The 22,881-nt window shown below is 30.9% G+C and overlaps 2 protein-coding genes across 6 annotated transcripts; one reads left to right on the plus strand and one right to left on the minus strand.

Annotated features, from left to right (window-relative positions):
* Positions 1-2,162: 2,162 nt before the first annotated feature.
* Positions 2,163-9,102, plus strand: LOC115235215 (G-protein coupled receptor Mth2-like). Of its 4 annotated transcripts, none has more exons than XM_029806848.1 (6): positions 2,163-2,464; positions 3,231-4,353; positions 5,118-5,196; positions 6,453-6,637; positions 6,731-6,990; positions 7,359-9,102. In XM_029806848.1, the coding sequence occupies exons 2-6, from the start codon at positions 3,258-3,260 to the stop codon at positions 7,479-7,481; spliced, it is 1,743 nt and encodes a 580-aa protein (XP_029662708.1). In that variant the 5' UTR covers positions 2,163-2,464; positions 3,231-3,257; the 3' UTR covers positions 7,482-9,102. The 4 variants fall into 4 exon arrangements, with proteins under 4 accessions (XP_029662708.1, XP_029662706.1, XP_029662709.1 ...); XM_029806846.1 differs by having other exon boundaries at positions 6,731-6,896; XM_029806849.1 differs by lacking the exon at positions 7,359-9,102 and having other exon boundaries at positions 6,731-7,201.
* Positions 9,103-20,463: 11,361 nt separating this feature from the next.
* Positions 20,464-22,797, minus strand: LOC115235224 (5-hydroxyisourate hydrolase-like). 2 transcript variants are annotated; one of them, XM_029806869.1, is made up of 3 exons: positions 22,687-22,797; positions 21,597-21,739; positions 20,464-20,916 (listed from the first exon to the last, which is right to left on the minus strand). In XM_029806869.1, exons 1-3 carry the CDS (start codon positions 22,711-22,713, stop codon positions 20,688-20,690), a joined length of 399 nt encoding a protein of 132 aa, XP_029662729.1. In that variant the 5' UTR covers positions 22,714-22,797; the 3' UTR covers positions 20,464-20,687. The 2 variants fall into 2 exon arrangements, with proteins under 2 accessions (XP_029662729.1, XP_029662730.1); XM_029806870.1 differs by having other exon boundaries at positions 22,561-22,689.
* Between the last annotated feature and the right edge of the window lie 84 nt (positions 22,798-22,881).

A 22,881-nucleotide genomic window follows, 5' to 3' on the forward strand; every position in this document is an offset into this window, starting at 1 on the left:
CGAAGATTTCGAGATTTTTTAAAATACCTTAGGTCTCATAGTTCCTTGACATTTTTATTCTTACTCCAATAAATTACACATGCTAATGAGACGAAGGCTCATCACACACATAGATGCAAAACCTGATATCCTTGGCAAGATCAAGCCTACATGTGATTGAGAAAAGAAAGGAAACATAATGTGGAAACATAACTTCGTCTTCTTGACGCATTAAATTATTTGAAGAAGAATGATTTCCCTTTTCTTACATTAATTTCATTGCCAAATCATAGTTTTATATTAGTTTCGCTTTTATCTGAATTGCGGAAACAAAGTTACTGATGATATCGTTGATCTATTGATTTAAATGCGAGCGACATTAATATTTCAGCAAAAAAACGATATTACTGCTTGCAAATACATTGCGAGAAGAGCGCACGAGCAGCATATATACTAGCATAAATATTATGATGAAACTACCGTGAACAACAAGTTACTTATAAAAAAGCAATCTATCTGCTGTGAAATCGTGTATACGAGATGATTCGAAGAAAAAACTTTATTAATAAACTTGCATACATGATAGATGGATTAATCCAACAATACCATAAAGGATGTTTAGCCACTTAGAACATAATATTTAATAAAGGATCACTATACATTTTCGACAATACTAAAATATCTAAGAATAACTTTACAGAGCTATTAGAAAAGAGGCATATAATTAAAATATTTTATCTATAATAAATATGCGATACAAAGGAAGAATTTACCTCGAAAAACAATTAATCAAATATGGATACGAAGAAAAATCTCATTTATTCTATAAACTTACATTATAGAGAATAATTAATAGCTGACAGTAAATGTTATTTAAGATCCGGTTTGCAATTGTGTGTATCTCATACGGCGCGCATCAGCGCATAAATCATTAACAATTATTTTTAGAGAATATCGAAGATAACGATGATGTTTCAAATGGCGCCGATATATTGTCGGTTCATGATCTTGATTTTACTCTTAAGGAAAAGATGCAAATATCAAAGTATAAATATATGAAAAACAAAGATGCTGAGAGAATAAGAAATGCATGAAATTACTGTAAGCCAATATTACTATACATATATCAAATGAAAGAAGCTAATTTATTCATACCATCGATTGTGATAAAAAGTTCGTAAAATAATACAAATAATTATTGTATAATTTGAATAAGATTTTATTATTACGAGATTATTAAAACATTATTCAAACTTAAATCGTAGATTTTTATTTTTATACTCACAATAAATCGATTTCAGTTGTTACATAATCTCTTTTTATTTAATCGAATTGTTTAAATATTATATAAAATTTACTTGACATTAAATTACATGTTCTATCTTATAATAGTATGATAGAAAAAAATATATAGTACAAATATATGTATATACATTATTCTATTCAAAAATAGATACTCTATCACATATTTATTCTTCAGCTAACAAAAATACCATATGAGTCAGTAATATGTGCGTACGATTTTTTGCACGTGAGAAATTGTCTTATCTTTGAGACTAATATTGCAAAAATCATATAGACTTTTTCTGATATGATTTTTAGTATTAGTTTCATGTTATTTTAAGGAATTTCAATACATTTTTTTACATCAGATGTCTTTTTCGCGTTGAAAATCAGAATCAAGTATAAAATTAAATCGTATCAACATCATCTATTCTCGCTATTTTTAATTTCTAATCAAATAAATAGTCATGATGTATCTGTTTAATAAAACAAAAACTTCGCGTCTAAACTGGTTTTTATATTAGCAGACACCACCGTACCGAGCAGAATGGAGTACAAGTTATAGCGAATAACGGTAAATTCTCTCTCTTTCTCCCTCTCTATCTGATATATTCAAGGTAATTTTATTTTTTGGTCGAGTATTTTTTCTAGTTTAAAGATAATGAATGAGATTGATAAATTTTTAGTAAAGTAAAATTTTACTTAACCACGTGTTATCGATTATAACTGCTTTCCAATAGAAATTTTTAAATTAAATATTTAAATAAATCTAAAATTTCTCTAATATAATATAAATTTATAAAATAATATATAGCTAAAATATTTATGTTACTTGGCTGTCGCTGCGTACAGCTACCGTCTGCAGAAAAAAAAGTAAAAGTTTGCTAATGGAATTTTACCTTGTATTGTAATTGTTATATGTGTATAGTTTTATAGTAGTAGACTGTTTCCTGTCTCTCTCGAAGCTATCGACAACTCATCATCCTCGATAGTCTCATCTTCTCGTTCGAGCGGGCTTCATGTTTCTTGAATTCTTCTCTCATTCGTCTCGAAAAGAGATGTCGCCGAACACGGATGTAATATTAATTTTATTGAATGTAATGAGATAACTAAAAATCGACCATAATCGTCAACGATACCAGTGCTAGAATAAAAACAGATCAATCTTTCGTGGTTTTGCCGAGAAAAAGGAAAAAGAAAGGTAATTTCTTTTTATTACATTTGTATACTTACACTTAACACAGTTTTTTTCATGCAACTAATGCAAAAACAAAAGTATGAATAAATTTAATATAAAATTTTTTAATGATTTAAAATTCAGAACCTACATGAGATATTATGGACTCTAAGCTCGATTGGTTTGATCATCCAATTATTCTAAAGTATATTGTTAGATTTTCAGAGTTTTTCAAATTACAGATTATATCAAAATGGACATGTATAAAAAAAATCGATACGTGTAAAAGTAGAAAATAAATATTTCTCGGAAATTTAGGTGTAATGATTAATCATCGATTATTGCAAGGCATAATCGAAATACATGTGCGTGTATTGGACTATAAAATTATTAAAAGCTTTTGAAATTAAATATATTAATCAAGCATTCACGCGTGTTATTCATTTTTTAAACTACACATCCAGAAAGAAATAACACAATACCATTCAAAAAAACTTAATCTCTTAATCGCTCCTATCACGACATTACCGTTTTTGGTTCTTCCGTAACTCGTTTTATCGAGGTGCTGTTCTATCGACATCAATTCTCATTCTGATATGCATTCGCGAGCATAGATCTTCTAAAGCACCCTTTTCGATCTTGAGGAGTAGGATAGAAATGGGTTGTCGCGATCAAATCATCGCAGACTAATAATATTAACGTTTTTTTCAATCTGCAGTTTGTATATTGTTTCGACTGGACATGTGGTTATGAAATTACCGTAAAAGAAAATCAAATACGTATTTTTCAGATATAAATTCGACACGTCAAAAAGTCGATGATGTGTGGAAAAAATTTCACGTTTTGGTATTGCGCGCTTCTTCTCCTCGTCGCTTCATCGTCGAAATCTCAAGAAAATTCCACGAGCAACGAAGAGAAAAATGATAATTTGACGATACGAAACGAGTTAGACGCAAACTCTACGACAAATTATGGCGATGAAATGAATACACTGCGATATGATTTGTACGAAAAGTGTACCAACAATACACAGTACGACAATAGTACGCAGTATGAATCTCGCATCACTTCAACGAACAATGATTACGAAGATGATGATGCGATACAGTATAAGCTCCACATGCATTCTATACATGTGGATGGTAAGCAAATACCGATGGAACCTCGCACGAATTTACCAAATGCTAACCATAAAACTAACTTCACGTCACACGAAATTTATGGAAATTTAATGAGCATTGAAGACAAAAACGATTCCACATCGCACAAGTTCTATGAAAACTCCAGTAAAGATAGCAATATAAATAATATCATTCCATACGAAATGTGTTACAATATTACTTGTATTCAGCTTTGTTGTCCTCTTGGCAATCGCCTGGTTGACAACGAATGCATCCCGGAAAAAAATAAATACTTTTTCCCGTATGTGTACGGATACGCGAACGATTCGTTGCAGAGCGAAAATAAGGGAGTGAACGAATTGTTTCAGCTAGTTGTCTACGATCCATGCCAGAATGAAGTTCGCTACCTACATCCCGATGGTCATCAGTATGATTACGTGTTCTTTACCAATGGTTCTCTCTATTTATCTTATTATGAAATATTTGCCAAATCATATTGCCTCGCCGTAGTGAGAGGGAATAAGTACGAAGTGACTATCTGTTCAGAGATTTCTGACAAGATCGTCAATATAATAAATGACATAAACATCATATATGTGAGCTTTCATATAGTGTCCATACTATTTTTGGTGTCAATATTTCTGGTGTATTCTATATTGCCAGAACTCCGGAACACACACGGCTTCTTCTTGTGCAATTATAGCGGTGCTTTGTCCATCGCATACACAATTCATATTGTGATACTTCTAATCGAAGCGGATGCTGTACATTATTCCGTCTGTATCTCAATCGGTAAAGTATATCTAAATTATATAAATATACAATCCATGGACGTAAAAAATACCTGGACAGAGCGCAATCTTGCGGGATTGAAGCACAAAGGGTGAGGGGAATGAAATGTCTATTGAAACGGATGGTAACCTTTAAGATGGCGGCGGCGAATAATTTCACGGAATGTGATCGTTGCAATGTCTCGGTTAACGTCGAGTAATACCGCGCGACGTGAAAGTAGACGCAAAATCTCTGACCTCTAAAATGGTGGCGACGATGGACCCCTCACCCTTTCAATACCCCACGTCTAAAAGGGTATCTTACGTTCTGTATAAGTATTTCTTACGTCCATGATGCAATCAGTATAACATATTTGTTTCGTATGTTAGTATACATATATATGTATATTCGCTTATTAATTATTCTTTTTAATAACTTGAATATATAATTTGTTAAAATCATATATTCAAAATGCAAAGATCAATAGCGAATCAAATTTAAATTTTAGATGCATTTTAACATATAAATAAGTTTGCCTGAAAAAATATATTTTTTTTGTGTTTTAAAATTTTGCAGAATTATGTCTTGAATCAAAATATTATTTAATTTAATATCAATACGTATTCATCAATTATATAATATTATATAATATTATGTTAGAAAAAGTTAGAATAAATCTATTTTTTTTTGGATGGAGAAAAACAAAGGTGGTAAAGGTGTAACAGTCCCATCTGCTTTTTAACGCGCCCTCAATGTTTGAGATGTTATTTATTTCATTTTTACAGCCTTCTTCAACTACTTGTGTTATTTGGTAAGCTTCTTCTGGTTAAACGTGATGAGTTTGGACATGTGGTGGACATTTAGGTAATTCGTCAATTATTTTATATTATACTTTATTTAAAACTTGCCTCATTTCAACTTATCTTTATAGAATTAGATTTATATTATACAACACAACACGACAAAATAATTTTCTGTAATATACAGGGTGTCCCAGACCACCCGTACACCCCTTTTAAAATGAAAATAAATGGCTTTTATCAAAAATTCCGAACATTTTTTAAGTAAATCGGGTATGCTCTATCGAATGGTGATATTTTCAACTTTTGATTCCGACCGGAAATACACCATCCGGACCGGAAGTTGAATTTTTTGAGGGCAACTTTCAAGGTCAATTTTAAGGTTGACAGAGGCACTTTCAGAAAAAACGTTTAATACAAAAGTTTCTTATTTTTTCACGTACAATTCGAATCTGTAATAAAAAGTACTATCCATTCGATAGAGCATACCCGATTTACTTAAAAAATGTTCGCGATTTTTGATAAAAGCCATTTATTTTCATTTTAAAAGGGATGTACGGGTGGTCTGGGATACCCTGTATAAACATATTTTATATTATATGTATATACCGACAATGTAAAAAGAAAGAACAAGAATAATATATTTTTAATTAATTAAACAGAATATTTTCTCACATCGTGTTGCATAACAGTGTATATAAGTAACTACTTGATTTAAGACACTATAAGTTTAGAGTATATAGAAATAATAAATTTTTATTATGATTTAAAATAGGATTTTTTTTGCAGATTTCTATTAACGCATAAAAATTTTTAGACTATTAGTTTTTATTTTGTATGATTAAGTTAAGTTTTTAAAAGCAAAAATGGCATATTACTTAATAAAATTACAGACATTTTATGAAATATTTATAAAATATTATATGTGATCGAATAATTCGCAATATGTATAACGTAACAAAATTTCCTTGAATTTTGTCGTTTTTAAAATTATATATACCTGATATTTATAATGTTTTAATCTTTTTTAATTTTCTGATGGAAAGATAAGCCAACACACAATAACTTTTTAACAAAAACAGATTTTTAATTTATTTTTATAAAAAATTTGAAATTCTCATGCAACTAAATAAAAATTTAAATCGCCATTATCGTGATAATCGAGTCATATTGTTGACGTATTATGTAAATGTATTTTTATAGAACAAACTTTCGAGAAAGCCTCGATCAAAGGTGACCATATTTTATCATGCATTTATTTTGTAATCTTTTGGTGTCTATTTTTAACTCTAAGTATGACGTGTAAATTACGTTTTGCAGAGGATTTTGTTCGTTACAAAGAAACGTCGGACAACGAGATAAAAGAAAGTTGGTGTTTTATACGATCTTTGCGTGGGGTTTACCCTTTACCTTTGCTGTTATCAGTGTCATTATGGATTTTGTTTCCGAATATTTGCCGAAGATTTTGCGACCGGGATTTCGCGCAGGAAATTGCTGGTTTGCTGGTAAGTGGGCGTCTCTGACAAATAATTATATTAATGCCGCATTTTAATACTATGAGAAATAGTTTAAAAATTCTTTATATATTATACTTACAGAGAAAGGAACGTTTGCGTTGTATTATTACGGATTCAAAAGTATCTGCATCATTAGTAGCATTTGCTTATCTATCTCTACAACATTGAAGATCGCACACTATGAAAAGGAAACAGGCAATTGTTTGACAGATTCGGAAAGCAAGAGATATAATGACAATAAGAAGTGGTATTCAGATATTTTTGCATCAATGTGTGATGATCTATATTTTTGCCGATATATTTTTTTCAACATCCCTGTCAGCAGCAATGATCATTTGGAAGTAACACCTTTTTTGTGTGCCCATTTCTTTTCTTCTTTTTTCTTTTAATTACATAATCTCTTTATAAAACGCATTGCTGACACTTCTATCGTACGCGTATTATTTTTTTTTTTTTTTTAAGATGGTCTTCAAGTTTTGAAATGTGAAAATAGCGAAAATAAAGTTAATGAATATATTCATTTCATTAAAAAATCACATTTTTTTAGACATTTTTCTTAAATCGTACAAATCTTTTTTCTCTTTCTCTCTTTTAAAATTGTACTTTAATTTATTAATATTTAAAGATGACTTGATTAATAGTATCTATATTTGTTATTAAAGTGTATCTCCATATATCTCCATATATATATATATATATTTATTTGCAGGTTCAATCTGTATCTAAAGCTATTTATCGTGCAGTTTATTGTGATGGGCATAAAATGGTCGATAATGACAGCGTCATGGTTATCTGGAAATATTATGTCAAATTCTGTCTCATATATTATTAATTTAATGGACATTATACAAAATCTCTGCACCTTTGTCATATTCGTGTGGAAAAAAAAAATCAAGCGGTTGTTACTGAAGCGATTCGGCTTTGGTCTCTTTCCAGAAGGTCGATGCGCAAGGAATACAATAGCGTCGACTACTTCGACGTGCACCACCACGTCAGGAATGATGCCTATGCAGGAAAATAGGAGTTCTTGCGAACAAGGGAACTGTCACGCGAAAAATTTGTCGCATGGGACTGAATTCTAATGTTGCAATGTGCAAAAGAAAGTTTTATCGCAGATCAGGAATCAATGATTTATCAGCGATTAATTATAGTCTCTATAATTTTCGAATCAAGAATTAACTTTACAATGACACTGATTTATTTGTTTTGGTCTTCAATAGAGTTATTGTTAGCTCAAAATTTCACATAGGATGTTTATCCTTTTCGGTCTCTTTTATTCAGAAATTTATATTTTTCTAGATTTATTTATAAGCTTTTTTTAAATATACTTTACGGTTTAAAACATTATATGTAAATGTTTTAAATTTTCAGCACATTATCAGCCCTACTTCTAAAGTTATAATCAAGTTCTATTATTCGCTTTGTAAGACTGCTACGGAACTTGTATAAAATTATAATTATTGTGTTATATTACATAAATGTAAACTATTATTGTTGTATTAGAGACTGTAATAAAAACTTATAAATAAAACATTTATTGTAATTTCAGTGTAATTACTTGCAATCGTAAAATTATTATAACGTAATTTTATTTTATTTTTGATCTTTGATTTCGTCTTCACAATGAATCTCCTGTCGGTACATATTATTACATTGGAATCAAATCACTCTGATTGTAATATCGTAAAAAATTTTAATCTTGTAAAAAACTGTACAAAATATTGTGCTGTATAGTGTTGATAAAGGAAAATTATTTCTGAGACAGATAAATAACATATAAAGAGAGAATAAAATACTGTCTTTCGAACCGGTATGGTCCAAATTGATTACGAATATATTCGTACGCGTCCATATTTTGAACTTATTCGTTGGTTAAAAATAATATTTCTTTTGATCAATTCATCTTCATGTAGCTATATTTTGTACATACATCAACGCTAGAAATGTTTCAATGTATAATATTATATACTTGGAAGCAAACTCTCGAATTTGTATTTAGATATTTCTGCATCATGAATTGCATCTAATATTTTGATATTAATAAATATTTGATATGTATGAAAAATTAATGTTTGGCTTTTTGAAAGAAGAGCGATCTGGGATCAACATAAATATCAATCTTTTTGCGTGCATGCAAACAATGCATGTTAACTTAACAAACTCTGGTTATTATGGGGTTATCTAGGGGCCTCCGGTGGCTCAATGCGTAGCGTGCCTGACTCACATCCCGGAGATTTCGGGTTCGATTCCCGACTCGATCCTGGCCTGCGCTTTCCCATTTTTCCTTTCCTATCACCTCCCAAAAATTCCTTCCTTCTCTCCTTCCCCAAGAGAATTTACTTAATCAGTATATATACATAACTGAAATTTATACTCTAATATAACCTGTTGTTGGCCCGAATATATTAATCTACCCCTGATCATATCGGCCATTTAAATATTAAGAAAGAAAAGAATGGGGTTATCTAATAAAAACAATCGATAATGTAAGCGAACATACTGCTCTCTAAATGAGGCGCTATATAACTATGAAAATAAGTAAACACAGAATATATGTTTTATTTACACGGGTTTGTTAAACAGATATTCCTACAATTAATAAGTATAAGTTTGACAAACACATGTAATATGACTTGCACATAAAATACTAAATAAACTAAAAATATATTTCATTTTCTTAATCAAAAGTCAAGATGTACATATATTTTTGCTAAATACATACATGAAAATTATAAAAATATACTGCATCTTCAATCAATTTAAATTTTTAGTATTAAGAAAATACTATACGAAATAATTCTTCTTTTCAATTTTTTCTGATACTATTTTTCGATAATGAGGTATAAGTTCCATTCGAATTTCATAAAAAAAAACAATGACAACAAGACGAATTTCAAGCAGTATAAATTGCGCAAAAATGTCACTATGAACAACAAAAATGCTCAGTATGTGTTCCATATTAATTTCAAAAATAACAATTGTGAAGATGACTCAATGCAGTATGAATTTTTTGCGCATTTCATAAAATATCCTGAGAAAGATAATCAGTGTGCATGTCTGAGTAAATATATGAATATTCAACTTAGAAAATAATTAAAAAGAAGCTATTTGAAATTGAGCGTCTCTAAAGGGAACGCTCGAAAATTGGCGCGTTAGGGCCGTGGCACATAGAAAAACTTAAGCAGTAAGACTTAAGACTTAAGAATTTCAACCATACGGAATTTTCAGCGTAGCTTACGTCTCAATATGGCTGCCTTACTGTTCGACCGTGATTGGTCAATTCGCTTACGTCTTAAGTCTTACTGCTTAAGTTTTTCTATGTGCCACGGCCCTTAGCGGCCATCTCGCGCGGAACACGGCGCGCCGCAAATCAGAGCGCGCGTCAACAGTGGCGCTCCGCGAATCGCGCCAGGCCCGCGGCATTGCTCGTGCCGTTCGAAGCGGGCCACGCAGCGGTCACCCGACAGAGCCAAAATTACAAACAAATGCGAATAACAACATTCTATTTTTCCTAATCATCGCAAACAACAGCAAGCTTGATCTTTCGCGAAAAACATGTCGAATGTTCTAGAATAAGTAAAAGAACGGTTGTATAAAAGCTCTCTCGGGGAACCGCCGGGCGTACTCGATCATGAACTCCATCCGTGACAGTGTGTTATTATATCGTCTAAACTCTCGTGAAAGAAAAGTCGCTCGCTTTTCTAGTTCGTATTCTCGCTTACGAAACGCGAAGTTTTTGATTGTAATAAAAGAGATTTCTCGTCGCTCGCGATTAATCTCTCGCAATTAAAACGCGCCGTTTATTCCGTCGCTCGTGGAATCGCGCCGTTTATACCGTCGCTTGCGGTATCCAAGATATATCTGCCGCTCGCGGAGAATATCCTTGCGCACCTGGTAGCTCGCCGGCGCAAGTTCGCTGTTAAGATTAGCACGAATCTAATGCGAGAAACACTTGTAAACTATTTATTACCTAAAAAAAACCTTACAAAGGTAAAAAAAATTTTCATACAAAATAAAAAATTAAAAAAAGATTTTCCTCCAAAAAATAACTTTAAAAAATAAAAAAAGTTTAAAAATAAAAACTAAATGAAATCAATAGTTAACTAGCCAAATATTTAGAAGCAATTCAGTTTATAAAGATTTGTAATTTAAAATAGTATTTGTCAGAAAACCAATCTTGTATTCATAGAAATGTTATAGACAGATTCACTCACAGACGGGTTTCGATATACAATATTCAAAATTGTTGAACTTTTTTTGAAAATCAGGTTTCTATTAATGAAAATAAAATGCGTTTTGATTTCATAGAAACCCGTGAATCTGTGAGTGAATCTGTCTATAACATTTCTATGAATACAAGATTGATTTTCTGACAAATACTATTTCAAATTACAAATCTTTATAAACTGGATTGCTTCTAAATACTTGGCTATTTAACTATTGATTTCATTTAGTTTTTATTTTTAAACTTTTTTTGCGGATAAGTTGAAATTTTTTTATATACTTGGCGTATTTTTTTTTACCTTTGTAAGGTTTTTTTTAGGTATATAAATTTTTGTGTTTGTATAGTTGTATACCTTACATCGTAAAGTTATGTTTAATTGGTGCTCGATTACACTCTTTATATTATCTATGTTATTAATAAGATGTATAATAAACTCACTAACATCTCGTTGAATCTTTTCAAGATATTGATCTCCTGCCAATTGGCGTATTGCCATTATATTAATAGTTTCATCGTTTGACATGTAACAATTAATAAATTTTCTTATAATATTCCTATGCTCAAGACGAAGCAACAATTTTCTGAGAATAGAAGAATGAAGTATACATTGAATTGAAACATTAGCATAGCAAGATATATTATCAACATTTGGAAGTCCTCTTATATGCCATAAAGTAGAATCATTAACATCCTTATCATTATTAACTTGACATTCCAAAATATTTTTTGATGATATTGCCCAAATTGTATCACGAATCTTGTGAACACGTTGTTTCAAAATATTAATATGTATAAGATCTGGCCTGTATCATCAGATATACCAGCAGTAATTCTATCAAAGATTCGTTTTTGATCAATATTTAATTGCGTCACCACTTCATCGACATTAACTTCAAATTTATTGCCAGCATCTTTAAAGTCCATCATAGCTCCTTCAACTTCGACAGGAACACATTCTAATGCACCATTTTCAAGACAGTCATTTTCATCTTCATTTTTTGTAATTTCTGATATTTTTTTTTCAATTAATTCTTTAATATTATCCATACCTTGATGTCGGTTATTTTTTCATGATACTGAAGAGCATCTTTCAATTTATATTGTATTAAAGAAAATGCTTCTGCATAATTATCACATTCATTCTTTAATTCACTAATATCTCTCCAAGATTGAAATAATAACAATAATGAAAAATAGTAACGCTCTGGTTGAGTATGGACATTATATTTGTAATGATTGATAAGATATCCACGTTTACGTTTCTTTAAATATAAAGATTCACCAAGCACGTAATACTTTATTGTCTTAGAAATTGATTTAGTTTTTGTAATATCATACCATTTTGCATAATCATACAAATTAGTAGATTCTAGTTCTTTAGGTCTGCTTGGATAATATGTATCAATTAGAGAAGGACAAAAAATATCCATAGATTCAGAATTTTGCATTTCAATCTCTTTGCGAGATTTAAGTTTTCTACTTCTAATCATATTTACATCTAACCATCTTATAGTCGTTTCTTTATCAGTACCATATAATGGTATTCCTAATAAAGTGTTAGCAGCTTCGAGAGCTCCACATTCTCTATGATTCAACATACGCATTCCAATATTCCAAAGACAACTTCTCAACGATTTTGTTGAATTTATCTTTTCAAATGTATCTTCTGCGTTATTACTCTTTTCTGCTTTGGAAACATATTTCGTAGTATACCAAGTTAATAACGTAGATTTTTCACCTACAAATTGAATATCCATGTTTCCTTCCCAAGCAGTAAGAATAGCTGGATTATAATCATTAATATTGACTTCCTCTTTAGATCGTGGCAAATCGTAGAGTCTGCTTTTTGTTTTCAATTTTCTTCTATCCGCTATTGAAACAGCAACGTCTTTAATTTTCAAAGTATCTGTTACGGATCGTGAAAAGCCAAACCTGCATACTTTAGAAAAACGTACTTTAGTTTTTTTGGTGCGCAAGCAGTAATTATTATGTTTATGTCATTGATATGTATTTACACGTCGATATATTATAATTCAGGTGATAACTGTTTATTTGGAATTCTACAAGTGACATATTTTAAAATAAAAGATGCAATTCACTATTTAATTGTCGCATATTGTTATCATGTAATAAATAGAAAATATATTGTATATTTAACCGAAATTGTGAGTGTTGCGACATAAGTCTCATTTTAATATATTCAAAATCAGTTATCCGGACACTTCTATCTTCATGCTGTCCATTCGCACCATATGGATATAAATCAGGAAAACATTTTATATCCAAATCTTTATTACGATTATCCAATGGAATATCTTGAACTTTTATTATTTGATAAAGTGTAGTTGCAGATTCATTTATTCTTTTTTCATACATTGGATATATAGTAAATTGTTCATAATATTGATCTGTTTGCGACATTTGAGTCAATAATGCCTTACATTCTTCCTTAGAAGTATTATTTTTTTCGTTTTCTTCATTATCTTCCCCCAAAGTTTTGTCATAAAGCTCCGAATCATGTTCCTGAAACTCAACATCTCGTAATTTGGAATGCAACAAATTTTCAGGAGATATCGGTAGTATAATATCTGAATATATAGGATTATTTTGTTTTAACCATATTAAGGCAGTCCATACTTTTTTTACATCGACTAATTTTTCCCAGATTATATTTGCTTTAGTTGGAATACTACGAACTAATATATATAGCTCATGATTTAAATTAATAGGTTCAGTCGAAGAACAAATCTTGTTTAACGTTTCGTTTAACGGCAATGGCAAATGGAATGTTCTATCTTTCACTTTTGATATCATTTCTCTGTGCGGTAGATTTTTATTTATTACGGTATGCGCTCTTTGCACAATTTGGAATGCTTTCGCTCGTTGTATAAGAATCCGCTCGTAATCATTTAATGTTGTTATTTCTTTTGGTAGTGGTAGCACTTCGAACTTATTGATTCTGCATGTTGGTGGCATTTTACTATTTTTGAAATATCGATCACAAAAGTTGCAAACAATATATTTTTCATTAATTTTTAATCTTATATTATTAATAAAATTGTTCCAAACTGTTGTATCATTTTTCTTACAAATTATTAACCTGTGTTACAGTTTGTCCTTTTTGTTGAGCCTCAATATCGTAATTTATTCAATTTTTTATTAAAATTAATCAAATTATATATTAATCTTTTAATATATCGTATCATCGGATAATGGGGAGATACCATCTCAATAGATAAAAACCATGGTTTACACATTTTGTAATCGATATAACAGCCATGAAAATGACCTAGTTTGTCTTGATGTATTTGATTGTAACAATCATGAGAACATAAAATTTTTTTACGCAGGGTCATTAATGTACAATTTAAAAATTCTTCAAAGCAGCACTTCAAATCGTTAATAATGATCTCTTCCATTTTACAAAGAGAACTACAGCGCCATGCTTTTGTGGTTTTATGGTTTGATTCTATTAAGGGTAAAAAATATTAATTGCTTTACAAGCTATTTGAAAGCTATTTGAAAGAAAAAATCATTAATTTTGTTATGTGTCCAAAAATAAAATATCTATTAATTTTTCTTCCAACTAACAGATAATGAAACAAAAGTTAATACATAGTTAATTTAATAGATGGCGTTTCTCATTTAAGCTAACTCACAGTTAAAAACGTCTTGATCGAGTATATATCTAGAGCATCTCCAACATGATACCGCGATGTGTCGATTATATTTGAACACACACGACTACGTTCTTATTTTAAAACTGATAATCTTTATCTTTATCTCTTAATCTTAAACTAATTCTTTTTTCCGTACAAAAATTTATTTTTTCCCACTTTCTCCCCCATCAATTACATAGGTAATTTTTTCATTTTTGGTGTTTTTTATATTATTACATTTTTTAAACATTATTATCAGAATTCCTTAGTTTCTACTTGAAAGCCAAAAATCCAATAACAGGCAATAGTTTTGAGATTTTTCTAAAATTGCCTGAAATTCGATTTTTGGCACATTTTGTCTTATTTAAAGTGCCTTCAGTATTAAGATTTACTAGAGATGGTTCTTTTTACAAAAAAGGAAATTTTGGCTCAAATTCCTGATGATGATCACAGGAATTTAGGTGTTAAATATATTCTAGAAAGAATGAATGTTGACATTGCAAAAGTGAGACCAGATAATCTGAAATGTCTTAGAAGTGCTGTTTCGGCTCTTAGGACAAAAAGAAATGAAAAGTACGCAGCATCTCGCAGGGATAATAATCGATCCAGGGAAAAAAATTCGAAATGGTTGAAAGGAGTATTCAAAATTCCTACTTTGGGAATTATTGCAGAAGAATTGTGTTCTGCTTCAAACGGTGGCCGTCCAACTATGCCGTTCCGTGAAAAATCTTTACGGTCTCAGCGACGAGAGGCTGCTGCATTGAGTGCCAAATACCAACATGATCCATTAAGAATTTTGATGGCAGGTAAATATGCTGCTAGGCAATCAAGAGAGAAAGATTTAGGTGCGATCCTGGATGAAGTTTTGAAAACACCAACACGTCCTACAAAAATGCGAAAGATATTGGCTACTACAGTACCATCTATAATCAAAATACTCCTGAGGAAGCGTTGGCTTTTATCCTAGACAATTCTCTAACAAAAAATACATACATAAATATGCGCTTGGAATCAAAATCTTCAGGAGCAGACATCTGGCCATCTTATGATGTTGTAAGAAATGTTAAAGCATTGTGTAGACCAGAAAAAGAAGCAATATCAATAAATGAAAATGTAGCAGAAGTAAAGCTTCAAAATCTTCTGAACCATATTGCTAAAAGAATTTTAGAAATGCAAGTTAAAGTCGTGGTTCATACTGCGCGACAATATAATTGCACAGAAATCGAAGCTGTGCTAACTTGCAGTTGGGGTTTTGATGGTAGTAGCGGTCATTCCGCTTATCAACAAAAATATAAAGAGGCAGCAAACATAAGCGATGAAAACTTATTTGTAACCACTCTAATTCCTCTCCGATCATATCAACTTCAACGGGGGTTATTTTATGGAATAATCGAACTCTTCAATCTCGAATAGATTTTGTCGCCCAGTGAAACTAGAACATGTAAAAGAAACAAAAGAAGTTATTCTGAAACAAAAAATGAATATGGAAAATCAAATTCAAAATTTGGAGATTTTCGAGGAGTTTGTAGAAGAATGTAATATCAAGATTCATTTTTCACTACTTTTAACATTGATAGATGGCAAAATTTTGAATATTATTACCGATACCAAATCTATGCAAACTTGCCCCATATGTCATGCAACTCCAAAAGATTTTAGCAATCTAGAAAATATAACTCGAGAATCCTTTGTGCCCAATCCAAACTCCCTGCAGTATGGAATCAGACCCTTACACGCTTGGATTCGATTTTTTGAATGTTGCTTACACATTTCTTATAGAATAACTTTTAAACAATGGCAAGTAAGGTCTGAAGAAAATAAAAAAAAATTTGCTGAAAGGAAAAAAGAAATACAGGCAATTATGTGGGAGAAGTTTGGACTTAAAGTCGACAAGCCTAAATCGGGGGGAAGTGGGACTAGCAACGATGGCAACACAGCTCGTCGAGCTTTTAATAATACTGATCTTTTTGCTGATTGCATAGGATTCAATCGGCAAATCCTTTCAAATTTTAAAACAATTTTAACCGCTTTATCCTGTCATCTCCCAATTAATGAACGGCGTTTTCAGAAATTATGTACTTCCACAGCTGAGCTTTATATTAATTGCTACCCTTGGTATCCTATGCCATCTACTGTACATAAAATTTTGATTCACGGAGCTCAAATAATATCTACTAGTATTTTACCAGTTGGAACACTTGGGGAAGAGGCATCAGAAGCTCGGAATAAGGATTATAAAAATTTCAGATTAGATCATGCTAGAAAACATAGTCGTCAAGCAAATTTGGAAGATGTTTTTCTTAGGGCGATGGACACCTCTGATGTTGTTATTTCAAGTATCCACCTCAACAAACGGGTTAAAAAACAAAATCATTTGCCATTCCCCCCTAATGTGGTTGAACTCTTTGAAATTCCTCAAAAAGTATCAAATATTACTGCTTCTACAAATGATAATAATGAAAGTGAAGACAATGGATTTTCTGAAGTTTTGTGCTTTTTAAATGAAACAATATTATCTGACAAAGAATAGTTACTGAGAGGCAAGGGGACGCACTCTAATAAAGCACCCCCAAAAAGTGAGAGGCAAGGGGACTCACTCTAATTAAGCACCCCGAAAAAGTGAGAGGCAAGGAGACTCACTCTAATTAAGCACCCCGAAAAAGTGAGAGGCAAGGGGACTCACTTTAATAAAGCACCCCAAAGGGGTCAGGAATCACACTGCAACTTCCACGTAGTAGGCCCTGGTAACTATAAAGCTAACTTTATAGGCTAATAACAGGTGTCAATATGTTTTTTAAAATTCGGGATCAGCGACCTCGAAAACCCTCGAGTGGAAATTTTTGTGCAAATCCCACTAATTTTCACAATTTCGGCCGCCATATTGGGTCCGCCATTTTAAATTTTTAATTTTTAATGTCTAATTCGGGATCAGCGACCTCGAAAACCCTCGAGGAGGGATTTTTGTGCAAATTCCACTAAATTTCGCAATTTCGGCCGCCATATTGGGTCCGCCATTTTGAATTTTGAATTTTTAATGTCAAATTCGGGATCAGCGACATCGAAAACACTCGAGTAAGATTTTTTATGCCAATCCGATCAATGTTTGACTTTTGGCCACTTTTTCCAGTCTCCTAGCCTACTGTGCGATGGGCATAAAATGGTCTATAACGACAGCGTTATGGTTGTCTGAAAATATTATGTCAAATTATGCTTCATATATTATTAATTTGATGGACATTATGCAAAATTTCTGCACCTTTATCATATTTGTGTGGAAAAAGAAAATCAAGCGGTTGTTACTGAAGCGATTCAGCTGCGATCTGTTTCCAAAAACTCGATGCGCAACATCGTCGAGCATTTCGACGTGCATTACCAGGAGAGATATACAGGAAAAGATGAATTCTTCTGAACAACGGAACTGTCACGCGAAAAATTTGTCGGATGGGACTGAACTCTAATGTTGCAATGTGTAAAAAAAAGTTTTATCGCAGATCAGGAATCAACGATTCATCAGCGATTAATTATAGTCTCATAATTTTCGAAGAATTAACTTTATAAAGACATTAATTTTTTTGTTTTGGTTTTCAATAGGTTTAACTCAAAATTTCATAAAAAATTAGTAAAAAATTTATCTTTTTTGGTCTCTCTTATTATTATTTAGTAATTTTTATTCTTTAAAATTTATTTACAAACTTTTTTTAATACTTACGATTTTAAAAGATATTATATAAAGATAGTAAATGTTTTAAATTTTTAACGTATTATCAGCCCTATTTCTAAAGTTATAATCAAGTTCTATTATTCGCTTTATAAGGTTGCCACGGAACTTGTATAAAATTATTATAATTATTGTGTTATATTACATAAATGTAAACTATTATTGTTGTATTAGAGACTGTAATAAAAAATTATAAATAAAGCATTTATTGTAATTTTAATGTGATTTTTTCAATTGTTTTCAATTTTTGCAATCGTAAAATTATTATAACGTAATTTTATTTTATTTTTGATCTTTGATTTCGTCTTCACAATGAATCTCCTGTCGGTACATATTATTACATTGGAATCAAATCACTCTGATTGTAATATCGTAAAAAATTTTAATCTTGTAAAAAACTGTACAAAATATTGTGCTGTATAGTGTTGATAAAGGAAAATCATTTCTGAGACAGATAAATAACATATAAAAAGAGAATAAAATACTGTCTTTCGAACCGGTATGGTCCAAATTGATTACGAATATATTCGTACGCGTCCATATTTTGAACTTATTCGTTGGTTAAAAATAATATTTCTTTTGATCAATTCATCTTCATGTAGCTATATTTTGTACATACATCAACGCTAGAAATGTTTCAATGTATAATATTATATACTTGGAAGCAAACTCTCGAATTTGTATTTAGATATTTCTGCATCATGAATTGCATCTAATATTTTGATATTAATAAATATTTGATATGTATGAAAAATTAATGTTTGGCTTTTTGAAAGAAGAGCGATCTGGGATCAACATAAATATCAATCTTTTTGCGTGCATGCAAACAATGCATGTTAACTTAACAAACTCTGGTTATTATGGGGTTATCTAGGGGCCTCCGGTGGCTCAATGCGTAGCGTGCCTGACTCACATCCCGGAGATTTCGGGTTCGATTCCCGACTCGATCCTGGCCTGCGCTTTCCCATTTTTCCTTTCCTATCACCTCCCAAAAATTCCTTCCTTCTCTCCTTCCCCAAGAGAATTTACTTAATCAGTATATATACATAACTGAAATTTATACTCTAATATAACCTGTTGTTGGCCCGAATATATTGATCTACCCCTGATCATATCGGCCATTTAAATATTAAGAAAGAAAAGAATGGGGTTATCTAATAAAAACAATCGATAATGTAAGCGAACATACTGCTCTCTAAATGAGGCGCTATATAACTATGAAAATAAGTAAACACAGAATATATGTTTTATTTACACGGGTTTGTTAAACAGATATTCCTACAATTAATAAGTATAAGTTTGACAAACACATGTAATATGACTTGCACATAAAATACTAAATAAACTAAAAATATATTTCATTTTCTTAATCAAAAGTCAAGATGTACATATATTTTTGCTAAATACATACATGAAAATTATAAAAATATACTGCATCTTCAATCAATTTAAATTTTTAGTATTAAGAAAATACTATACGAAATAATTCTTCTTTTCAATTTTTTCTGATACTATTTTTCGATAATGAGGTATAAGTTCCATTCGAATTTCATAAAAAAAAACAATGACAACAAGACGAATTTCAAGCAGTATAAATTGCGCAAAAATGTCACTATGAACAACAAAAATGCTCAGTATGTGTTCCATATTAATTTCAAAAATAACAATTGTGAAGATGACTCAATGCAGTATGAATTTTTTGCGCATTTCATAAAATATCCTGAGAAAGATAATCAGTGTGCATGTCTGAGTAAATATATGAATATTCAACTTAGAAAATAATTAAAAAGAAGCTATTTGAAATTGAGCGTCTCTAAAGGGAACGCTCGAAAATTGGCGCGTTAGGGCCGTGGCACATAGAAAAACTTAAGCAGTAAGACTTAAGACGTAAGCGAATTGACCAATCACGGTCGAACAGTAAGGCAGCCATATTGAAACGTAAGCTACGCTGAAAATTCCGTATGGTTGAAATTCTTAAGTCTTAAGCCTATCACACACAAATCGGCATAGCTGCATATGCATAGCATAAGACCGTCTGGACCATTTATAATCAAGTTCTATTATTCGCTTTATAAGGTTGCCACGGAACTTGTATAAAATTATTATAATTATTGTGTTATATTACATAAATGTAAACTATTATTGTTGTATTAGAGACTGTAATAAAAAATTATAAATAAAGCATTTATTGTAATTTTAATGTGATTTTTTCAATTGTTTTCAATTTTTGCAATCGTAAAATTATTATAACGTAATTTTATTTTATTTTCGTTATTTTAATTCCATCAACCATCATTTCTCATGCAATTCGATCGGCATGTATAAAAAAAGCGCGTGTTATCCACATAAGTAAAATCTATTTTTCTAATAAATCTCTCAAGGAGAAATGTTTTGAAATATAAATCATCATTGTATAACGGATTAATTAAAAATCGATTATGAGCCGCGATACGTGGTAAATCCAAAAGGACTCAACAACAAAGGAATGTGATAATGTTCATGATTTTGCACATCAAACACCACATCAATCAGCGGATATATCGAACTAGTCGCGTTTCGTCTGAAATAATCATTCACCCGAAATTCGATCTTGAATCTACCGGGCGTAGAATTTTCTCGCTCGTTCTGTAGCAGATCCGCGCAACGTCCGTTTGATTCTGTCGTGCTATGGAAAAAATAATAATCAATAACGCGATGAATAAGAAATAAAGTCAACAATTTAATTTAAGTAAATTGAAGCAATACGTAAAAAATATTTCCTTGATATTAAATGCCATGAAAGATTAATAATAATAATGTGAAAAAATAGAAGAAAGCACGATATGTAATAAGAAAAATATGTATATATACAGGGTGTCCCAGCTAACTTGACCATCTGGAATATCTTGCTTATTTTTAATGATAGAAAGAAATGTTTCAGACAAAAGTTGTTCGGTTCTAAGGGGGTCATAAGATGATGCCATTAGTTTGACCTTGAAGAGTCATATGAAAATCACGTAAAGGTCATTTTGAATTTCTTAAATGGAACACTCTATATATTTTTGCATATTCTGGTAGCTTACTTCGAGAGCTTTTCAAAACACTATAATTCGTGACCTTTATATGACTCTTCAAGGTCAAACTAATGGCACCATCTTATGATCCCCTTAGAACCGAACAACTTTTGTCTGAAACATTTTTTTCTATCATTAGAAATAAGCAAGATATTCAAGGTGGTCAAGTTAGCTGGGACACCCTGAATATACCCCCCCCCCCTCTCTCTTTCTCTTTCTTAGAAAAAAAAAACTTAAAAAAGTATTTACCAAAAATATAATGTGCATCGAATGAAGCACACAGAGCACATACCTCTCTTTTAGAAGAATCCATTTGCCATTTTCGAATTTGAAGAGACATACTGCCAAACCGTCAGCAGGCAGACCTCTACTAGTATCCAAAACGTGCGTAGTGATACTCAACTTTGCTTCATTCAGATTTACGGAAGTGATCATCTATTATATAAAGAGATATAAGAGAAATACATAAGTGCATAACTAGTTACAAGAAATTTGAAGTACACGGATATATTTAATATCTTTTCATTTAGCTCTAAAATTTTAAATTTTATATTTTATATATAATATTATATTTAAATAATCATTTTTGTAATAGTTTGAGAAAATTGATGAGAAAACTCGAGCACAGATTAAAATATATTTGTTCTGTTAAATATAATTTTAGATTTCGCATCGCGCATTTAATTGAGCTTACATTCTTTTTTTTCTATTACACTTCTTATTTTATGTAAAAACGAATGTTAAAAGACATCTAAAAAACGACTTATAAAAATGTTTTATATCATTTTTTAAACATCTTTAAGATATCTTTATTGTGTTGTCTGGAATTATAAAATTAAGCATCAATGAGAATACACACGCAACATTAAAAATCGTGCGTTTCAACCTCCAACAAAAAACAAATATGGCAAGTTTATTATTATTAAAAAAATTTAATTTGTTTTGATTTAATTTAATTATTATCTCAACTGATCAAATATTGTAGAAAGATTTTCATGTGTAACGCTGACGAATTAATATAATATCCGTTAAGATAAAAAACAAGCAATAAAAAAGCTGTACACGATTTTTAATATTGCGTATGTATCTCATTGATACTTATAATGTCATCTACTCTTTTGTATGGCACATAATAATTTATGGACAGTTATTAATGATGATACAAAAAGGGATCGAAATGTATATATCTGGATAATTAAAGAAATCTTTTGAGGATAACTGCCCGCTAATTTCCTATTAATTTTTACATTACTTACCTATTAAACTCTTCCTCTATTTGTGTTTGGTGTTTCTTATTTTATCTTCTATACAAATTTAGTTTTTCATACATTATATATATATATATACATTTTAACAATTGGAGAAAATACTACGATACTTACTCCACTGTCGTCAGGTCGAGTATTCATATTGCGAACACAGCTAATTCACTGCTCACTTCGATCTAATATGTAATTTCAAAGAACAGATTCGAATAAAGAGATATTAAAGGTCAAAGGTAAAGGAATATCAGCAGTATCGCACGTAGATAAATTTATATTTATTAATGTCAACTCTATTTCATATATTCACTACAG

This window comes from Formica exsecta, unplaced genomic scaffold (genome assembly GCF_003651465.1).
Source record: "Formica exsecta isolate Colony F162 unplaced genomic scaffold, ASM365146v1 scaffold213, whole genome shotgun sequence".
Lineage (NCBI taxonomy): Eukaryota > Metazoa > Arthropoda > Insecta > Hymenoptera > Formicidae > Formica > Formica exsecta.